The sequence below is a fragment of the Suricata suricatta genome, chromosome 11 (genome assembly GCF_006229205.1).
Source record: "Suricata suricatta isolate VVHF042 chromosome 11, meerkat_22Aug2017_6uvM2_HiC, whole genome shotgun sequence".
Taxonomy (NCBI): domain Eukaryota; kingdom Metazoa; phylum Chordata; class Mammalia; order Carnivora; family Herpestidae; genus Suricata; species Suricata suricatta.
The window spans coordinates 56,476,533-56,485,567 of record NC_043710.1 but is presented as its reverse complement, the minus strand read 5'-3'; the positions used below and the strand labels follow the sequence as shown (position 1 = coordinate 56,485,567).

The following is a 9,035-nucleotide window of genomic DNA, read 5'->3' as shown; positions in this document are numbered from 1 at the left end:
AAATCTAGTTGAGAAAAGCTGTCCCAGGCTGGCTGTGGGGAGAGATAAGGCTGGGAAGGCTGAGCCCTGGCTGACAGTGGAAGAGAGATTAGGGGACAAGCAGAGCTGCAGCCAGGGCAGTGTGTCTCCCTCCGTGGCACCTCCTCCTTCTGTCTTCGCCCCCATCCTTCCCCCATGTTCAGTGTGTTCCTTAAATTCTTTCAGGGACAGGAGAAGGAAACGTACAAATATTAGTCATTGGGTGCACTGCCCGTATGTTATTATTTGGTCTTCACAACTTTTGGGAGATAGGAGAGAAGAAGGATCAGCCTCATCTTACAAGTGAAGAAACAGATGCAGAGAAGTTAACTCACTTGTTCAGGGTTACACTGTGTGTAAGTGGCAGTCAGGATTTGAACCCAAATCTCATGGACTCTAAAACTCTGTTCTTTTCACTCCACTCTGCTGGAGGTCTACATCCAGACTTCAGATGGCCCCCAACCTCAGAAATCAAATGCACAAGTGTTTATATGACTGTCTGCAGTTTTAATGGATATACATCTTTTTATCAGATTCTCTAAGGTGGTTGTCATCCACCCTCCATTATCTATACCAGGCGGTCTCCCTAGAGGTGGTGTCCTTTGAGTTGAGTCTGGAAGGTTGGGTAGAACTTCAGGAGGTAGGATGGAGAGCCAAGCAGTAGGGTGGGGATGAAGAAGCCTACTAGGTAGTGGGAAGTGCGCATGTTGGGCATGTTAGGGGGAGAGTAGTCAGCATGGCCAAAGAATGGTGAAGGTGCTGTGGGTTCTTGCTCTTCATTTATTTGCACTCTAGTCATGGCTCCTGGCTCCCAGCTTCAGGCAAAGGGGCCTCTGGGAAAGGAATCGAGATGTTTGCTCTGGTCCCAGGAGAAACTGCTAGATTTTACCACTGGTCAAACAGTTGCATGGAGACTGAATCCTTCTCCCAGTTTCCAGAGGCAAGGTGAGAAGAAAGTGAGCTCACAGATGCAATTGCTTGTGGCTTCTCCTTGGCCAGAGGCCATAAGAGCATGGCTCCCTGGAATCCATCAGTCCCTGGGAACCCCTCCAGCCCTGACCTGCTCCACCCCTGGCTCTCAGCCCCATGTCTCTCTTGTGATGACCCCTGGAGCCTCCTTACCCTAACCAGCCTGGGAGATTTTAAACAGAAAGATCTCATTTTCTCCATCAGAGCTCAGCTTGACCCAGAGGTGGATTCAGCATGAAGCTAAAGCTGCTTGAGTATCTGGTTCTCTCCCCAGGCCCAGGAAGGGGCCTCTGCAGTGTGTTAAAGTTGTCATATCCTTGGGAAATTTGCAAAAGTAAGATGCTTTAACCACAATCAGTTAAGATTGTTAGTTCTTTCTACTCCTACTACTTGTGTCCCAGTTTTTCTTTATGTGAGGTAGTTGGAGGGGCCATAGGCATTTCTGAGATCTGGCTAAGGGGCAGATGAATGAGGATCAACTTAATTTGGGCCCACTGGGATATATTTATGTGATTCCCAGTCACCTCTGTGTATAGATAAATCATTGCTAGCAACCTCTGTGTAGGGAACGGTGTCTAGGAAGCTTCCTACTCTCTGTCCAACTCACTCAGCATTGTGACACCAAGGTGTCATATCCGGAGGTCATCTCATGACACGAATGTATTTTATGCTGCCTGGCCCTGGGAGTACATGGGCACCAAAGGAGAAACAGATTTGCAATGACATCACCAGAGCGAGACTGCAGAAAATCCTTCCAATTGTCAGTGGGGGGAATGTATTTTAGAGGTGTGCACAAGAGTTAGTAAAATATATGCTATTTTCCTGAATTGTGTGATGTATTTTTTTATTTCTTTTTCTCATTATAGGTAAATATTTGCTTTCTTACCAATTGTGTGTCCTTTTTCTTTTAAAGAGGACTCCCCTAAGATTATAAGCTTCAATTCCCACAAAACTCTGGCTTCACCACTATGTTCTGTCTGATCTTGGGCAAGTAGTTGCCTATATTTTCTGAACTGTTTCCCCTTCTGTAAAACTTGAGTGGCAGTTTGGACAGGTGAAGACTCAGAAACGTCATGACCTGATTCCATTTCTCAAATCGTTACTGGAGGAAGTAACCCAGTCAAATGAACATTAGGCCAGAATGTGCAGGCAGGAAAAGATGTCATATATAAGAAATAATAGTGACTAATGAATCCAGTAAAACTTAAATCTGAATAGCCAGAAGTAATGTGGTTGTTGCAAACTCTAATGCAATTTGTAAGAAAGGAATTTTGTAATTCAAGAGACATTATGCAAGAGCAAACTTAATAATAAACTGTATCTATAACTCCAGATTATTTCTGAAAAAACTGGGAAAAGGAATATAAACATATGAACAGCCTCCTCTTATTGGAGAAGACTTTGAAATTCTTGGCATTGATAAATACAGGCTCAGATATATGTTAAACATTTAAAGATATCAACCAATAGAGTCCAAATGGGAGTTAGAACTTCTGTACCTTCCTCCTCCTCTTCTTTCACATGGGAGAGCCTCAAAGCCCTGCCACAGGGAGCTGCTCAGAGGCTCAGAGCCTCATGGCCCTCGTGCCCCACTCCTGCCCCACTCCTGCCCCCAGCTTCTCCCCTGCCTCCAGCACAGGGCTCTGGAAGCTGCTGTTGACAGATCTCTTGCCTCCCAAGCATCAGGTCCCAGCCAGGTCAGGTGTGTGGTGGCAACAGAATGCGCTGGAGTAGATGGGGGAAACTCTCCTTCTCAGGGAGATAAGATTGGCCATAAAACAACGCAAGGCCGCTGAAGATAAGGACCAGTGGTTCAGAGCAAGCTTTCCACAGACCCACTCATTCATAGAGCCCGACATTAACAACTCCCAGCCTTACAGGCCTGGGTCTTACAAAGAACAGGTCCTTACAGTAACTCAGACATCACAGAGAACCAGATATTACCCCTAAAACATGCTTATAACAGAACTGACATCTACATAGCCCCAGTCCACACAGAGTCAGGCACCAGGATGGAAATGGTGAAATTAGGCTCTAGTCACAAAAGTAACAGTGAGTTTGGTGGCCCCTGGTCAGAAGTGTGAAATCTTGGCAATACAAAAGTACCGATGAATGTGTGCAGAGTGCGTTTGGTCTTTGAAGTCAGAAAATGCCCATGTGTGGGACCTGGGTCTCCCTCCCTACTGGAGCCCCTAAGACAGAGACTAGGCCTCACCCAGACTGTGGCTCCCTGAGGGCAAGGACTAGGACTTCCTGAGTCCAGAGAGTGAGCCTCCCCCTCAGCTGAGCTCCCCAGGGCTGCTGAAGGCCCTGACCAGCCTGGATGTTCTGTGAGGCCAGCTCCCTCCCTAGTGGGTCCCCCTCAGAGCTCATGGCTCTGCCTCCAGGGGGCGCCAAATGGACACTTCTTGACAGAGGCGGTCCTGGCCCCACCTCCAGGCTGAGTGGGGCTGGGGAGGAGGCCTGAGTCCACACAGATGGTCATTGCTGGAAGGGGCCTGAAAGCTGCCAAGTCCATTTCCATCTGACAGAGATGGTAGCTGAGGCCCAGCGAGGGTGCTCCAGGTCAGAGGCAAAGCTAGGCTGGGACCAGGTGTGCAGGGCAGCCTGGCCTACTGTTGTCTACTTCTCTATCTTAGGGCCTGGGAGAAATATGCAGTTCTTCCACCAGGAAAGCCTGGTTTCAGGTCAGCCTGTCAGGATGGGGAGGGAGGGGGAAGACCATCTTGCATTAGAAGTGGCCAACACACCAACCCCCTAGACAACTCTTTGGTTCAGATGAGTCACAAGGCCCAGAGAGGGTCAAACTTGCCCAAAATCAATAGCAAGTTATCAGAGGAGTCAGAATTGGAAATAAGGGTTCCTGACACCCAATAGTGGGCAAAGAGCCCAGAGGAGGTACCCCCAGTGGCTGCCACACTAGGACCAGCTCACGCTGTGTATTCCTCAGGCTTCTTTTCTGGCCCTGACACTAATGGCTGCTGCTGCTGTAGGCCAGGGATGGATACGGCAACCTGGGTCCTCTCCTCTTTGTCCTGCTGCCTTAGAATAGCCAAAATTAAGGCGAAGCAGGCTAGGGAGCCTGTCTTGAAGAAGAACTGGAGGCCGATAAACCTGGAAAAGAGCAAAGCACATGTGAACTCAGGACCTCCCTTGTCCAGGGCTTGGATGGTCTTGGGCTGAGGCAGAGTGGGATCAGCAATCATCACCCATTGTGTGACCAGAGACATTGAGAACTTGGGGGTGGAAAAGAGGCCTCCAGCCCGAGGGCAATGGACCCCATCACCATGGCCTTGGTTGGGGAGATAGGGAAGCCCCTGGAGTTGACCCCTGTGGGGTTCCTTCCCTGGAAAAGTGGGGGAGGCTCTGCAGAAGGAGTCCTGGGCAGGGAGGCAGAAGCCTGGTCATCTTCCCCTGCCCTGGCCCGGCTGGTTTATAGCCTTGGCCAGCCCTGCCTCTCTCTGTCTAGGGGCTCAGGGGGTCTGAAGGTTGCAACTTTGGATCACCCCACCTGCCAAAAAAAAGGATTCCCTCTCCACTGTTTTCCTAACTTGCCAAAGCTCTTATTCAACCTTTCTTCCTATATAAAGGGCACTGGTCAGTCCCAGCCCTCAGGAGCCATGCCCTCCTCAGAGCTGGAAGTGACCAACTCCCTACTCCCAGCCCTGTTAGCAAGTCCCCTTCAACCCCCTATCCCATCCCAGCAGCCTCTCTGCCTTCAGATTCCTTTGGGCTCCCCATTGCACAGAAGGGAAGACTGAGATCCAGAAAATGCAGGTCTCCCAATGAAAGAGACAGAGTTGGGCTGGGCCCCAGGCATCCTTTGTCCTAGATAGGCCTTCTCCCAACCCTACCTCAACTCCCCATCTTTCTCACAGCTGGGCTGCTCCCCTGATTCTCCCCACAGTCAGCTATGATGACACATGTTCCTGCACAGACCATATTAGACTGTTTGGGTTCGAGGCTCAGCTTTGCCTGTTATCAGCTGTGTGACTTTGGGCTGCTTTAATGGTCACTTACTTCATCCAGAAGAGTGGGGGACAGTGGCAGGACTCTGCCTGCTCGCAGGACTGGTGAGCTCAGTACCGGATATAGCACCTGCTGCCTAGCAGGGGAATATGAATGGGCCTCTCGTCCCTGCTGCTGTCCTGCCTGAGACCCAAGAGTATTTCCAGCAGCCTACCCACGGGGCCCCTGGCAGCCCCCACCCCAGGTCTCACCGGTTTCGGAGGAGGTCGTGGTCATAGTAGCGACAAACGGCCCGGCGCCCACAGCTCTGGGCCCAGTACACACAGGTGGTGTCGATGGCGCTGCCGTGAATCACTGGGCTGGGCATCCAGGCTGGAGGAGGAGATGCTCAGGGGACAACAGGGCCTGGCATCCTGCATTATCCAACCCCCTACTTCCTGGCATATACAACCCCTTAGAGCCACTGGGGCCTCTTGTCCCATAAGTTTTTGGCCCTCAAGCCCACCCCTCATCCTGGTGTGAGATACCGCCTCCTTGGAGGGCTCTCTAGCTGCTTGCACACCCACCTCCAGGGCACCAGGTCCGGTTGACCCAATGGACCTGTGAACCCTGAAGTCAGGAACTGGGTCCCACTCATCCCTGTGCCCCCAGGCCCAGCGCATGGTGGGTGTCTGAACTAAGGGTCCCAGGAAGGTTCTTTACCCAAAACTCTCAGGAGCATGAACTGGATCCCCACAGCTAGTGTCTTGTCTTCTTTCTTCACTCCCCTAATAAGTAGAAACACGGTGACATGAGGATTGAGACGGTCTCGGCCCTCAAGGGACTCTCACCATGCCCTGCTTTCTCACCACCCAGGGCCAGCCTTCCCCCAGTCTGAAGGTCTGTGGGTTTGGGGTTGGGGTGGGCTCAGGCTCCACACTCCATTTTCCTTCAACCTGTGGAGCCCAGCCCCCACATTCCAGGCCCTCCCCCACACACACTGGCCATCAGGGTCCTGTGCTGGCCTCCCTGTGCTCCTGGTCACAGACATCTCCCCTCTCTCCCTACCTCTGGATCCACCAAACTCCCCCCTCCTCCTACACTTGGCAAAACCTGAAGTTGGCAGACAGACATGGCTTCCAACATCTCCAAGTGCTGTGAAGCCCCAGCCTGGTTTGCCCGGGGAATCACTGGCTCCTCCTCCGTAGTAATACCGGCAGCTGGTGTTTTGGGAGTGCTTACTATGAACTCAGTCATTCTGCACTGCAACCCGCACGTCATCCCCAGGAGGTAGTTTATACCATTAGCCCCATTTTACAGATAAGGAGACTGATGAATGTTTAGACAGGTTAAGTGATTTGGCCAAGATCCCACAGCTGGTGGGTGTCAAGAGTCAGCATCCGTGAGCACACTGCCTGCAGTAACTCCTCAAACAGGCTGCCTGCTGGGGCATCTGATTCCTCTACCCTCTCTCTTTGGGCCAATCTGTTTTACAGATCTACATGTCTTCTCGTGTTTATGATGGTCTCCATCCCCCTTCTAATTTCTAAAAAACAGATAGGGAAGAAAAATAATCCCAGCATAATGAAAACTTAGAATTATCCTGCTCCAAGGTCTCCTTAGTCCAGCCTCCACCCTAGGAACGCTGACTCTGGCCTCAGGTAACAACTGGTCATCCCAGCAGGCACCCTCAGGACACTGGCCAGAAAGATCTTGGACCGAAAGGCCTTGCTCTGCGAGGGCTGGGTCCACAGGGGACCTACAGTGCTTACTGACTTGAAGGGTCATGAACCACAACTGATAGGGCTGGTTTTCCGGATGTACCCTCTGTGGCTCACCCCCTACAGGTAGGGTGGGGGCAGGCAGTCAGGTGACACTCCACTTTCTCCTCCCTGTGACTGGGAGGCCAGGGCAGGGCCTTGGGTGTGGCCTCCCGTCCCCTGAGACGAGTGAGGACCTGGGCTCCTGGGCGCTGGCACCAGCACTGTTCCACCCAACACCTGCGACAAGACCTGGGGCTAAGTTCTGGCTTTCTCTGAGCCCGTTTTCTTATCTGTAAATGGGGAGGAAACTTGACTTGAGCAGGTTGCATGAAGACGAAGACAGGGCTGTGAGAGCCTGGTCGGTTGTAGGGATCCAGCACCCCTGAGGGGCCTCCTTCTTGGAACCCCGCCCCCAGGATTCCTTACCCTGCCTGGGGTTAAGGACTTCTTCGTATCCACCAGGTGTGGCCCGCCCCTGCTCTCACCTTAGGATGAGCATGAAGGAGGGTGTGTGGGTGAGACTGGCCAGAGCCGCACCCAGGCTGACCAGGAACATGAAGGGCAGCACCAGGTGGCTGCAGGCCGAGTCGCAGGAGCCCGCGGGCACAGGGCCTCCCCCGACCACGCAGCTGCAGTTGGTGTAGAAAACCTAGGGTGGGGAGGGAGCAGAGAAAAGCCTTCAGGAGCCTCCAAGGGCAAGCAGCTGGGCCCAGGGCCTGAGGCCCCAGAAGGCCCCAGAAGGCCCCAAGGGCACAAGCCTTGGGGCGCAGGGGTGGAGCTGGCTGGAGGCTGGGATTTCTGACCCTTGTAGCCAGGCATGTACCTGGACATGGGGTTCACACACGCATGGGCTGAGGCTGCGGGGAGAGTGAAGTGAACAGAAAAGAGAGAGGGGCCTGGAAGAACCACCACCACCACCCCACATTCACATACACCCACACTCCCACAATCATACTCACACATACACACCACACAGTCACTCTCTCTCACACACACCAGTCCCGTATATACATTCACACACTCAACCACACACAATACATCCACACTCACACAGTCACATACACACGCATGCACATGTGCACACACATTCTCTCATTCTTTCACCTGTTGATGCCAGAGTGTTCCAAATTCCCAACTATCTGCGCAAGGAATCAAAGGAACCAAGAGTGTTTTGGGGAAGGAACTCAGATTTTCCTGCTCAGGGCGCCTCTTCCAGGGCACTGGGTTCCAGACTAGACTCTCAAGGGGAGATTTAAGCACAGGATGGAGAGATGCAGAGAGCACAATGGGCACCCTGGCCCAGCACCTGAGGGGCAAGGAAGGCTTCTTGAAAGAGGGGAGTTGAATTTGGGTCTTGAGGAATGAATAGGAGTTTTCCAAGAGGAAAACTGAAATGAGTAGAGGGAAGGTCAAATACAAGGTCACATGAAAGTGGCAGGAAAGAATCCGGCAAATCTTTCGCTGTGCAGAGCTGGAGCAGAGAGTGCGGCACGAGAGGGCAGAGGGGAGGCGCTCCAGGGCTGCGCTGAGAAGACATGGTGAACAGCTTGGGACACAAAAGAGGAAGCTGGACTGCTGCTTCCAGAAGCACAGTGCACCAGCGCCCTGCCAATCATACTGCTGACAACTTAAAATGCTGGATGAAGTACTGAAAACATTGTCCTGAGTGCATCCATGAGCTGGCAGAAAGCGAAAAAGACACAGGTTTAGTACTAAGAGCCTGGAACCCAGAGAGGCGAGCGGAATCCAGAAATAAGCTTTGGCCACAATATGTTTGAGGAACTTGTATTAGGGAGTACAGCTTTCTGAGGTCTGGGGGCTCCAGGGCCAGAGGACAAATCCTAGCCCTCTCTCCTGCAAGGGTGAAGTCTACTAGGAGACCCCTGGAAAACTGGGGCCCTTCTAGAGCCTGAGGTATGAGTAAAAGCTGATCCCTCTCCCAACTGCAAGGAATGGCCTCCAGGGGAGCCCAGGGGTGTGTCTGACTGCAGCCCAAATTCCCACGGCTATGTGGCCTGGAAAGCTGCCAGCCTAGGATTCTTTCAGAAGTGGTCTAGACTGCCAGTGCCCTCGGGCGCTTCATAGGAGCAAAGCAAGCCAGGAAGCCTAGGCTTTTCTTCCCCACAGATCAGAGTTTCTGACCAGTGTGCCCCAGGGACCCTCGGCCCCTGCTGGGAGACAGGTGTGCAGGGATGGGTCCCATCAGCCCTCTAGGGGTTCTGGTCAGCCTGGGGCAGCCTCTTACCTCCAGCCCAGGTGACCTTAGATGCTTCCCATTGTGAAAAACGTTGGGAGGCCCTGAGCTGGACTCTGGGAGCCTTGGAAAGATTTTAAACA

General features: G+C 52.5%; 1 protein-coding gene across 2 annotated transcripts in view; it reads right to left on the bottom strand.

Annotated features, from left to right (window-relative positions):
* Window positions 1-242: 242 nt before the first annotated feature.
* SLCO2B1 (solute carrier organic anion transporter family member 2B1) overlaps window positions 243-9,035 on the bottom strand; it is a 48,588-nt gene continuing 39,795 nt past the window's right edge. For both annotated transcript variants that reach the window (XM_029957463.1, XM_029957464.1), the window contains exons 11-14: window positions 7,184-7,347; window positions 5,659-5,723; window positions 5,208-5,328; window positions 243-4,101 (exon numbers count right to left, since the gene is read on the bottom strand). In XM_029957463.1, the coding sequence (XP_029813323.1) occupies window positions 3,918-4,101; window positions 5,208-5,328; window positions 5,659-5,723; window positions 7,184-7,347 (534 nt within the window). In that variant the 3' untranslated portion in view covers window positions 243-3,917. The remainder of the gene's footprint in view (window positions 4,102-5,207; window positions 5,329-5,658; window positions 5,724-7,183; window positions 7,348-9,035) is intronic.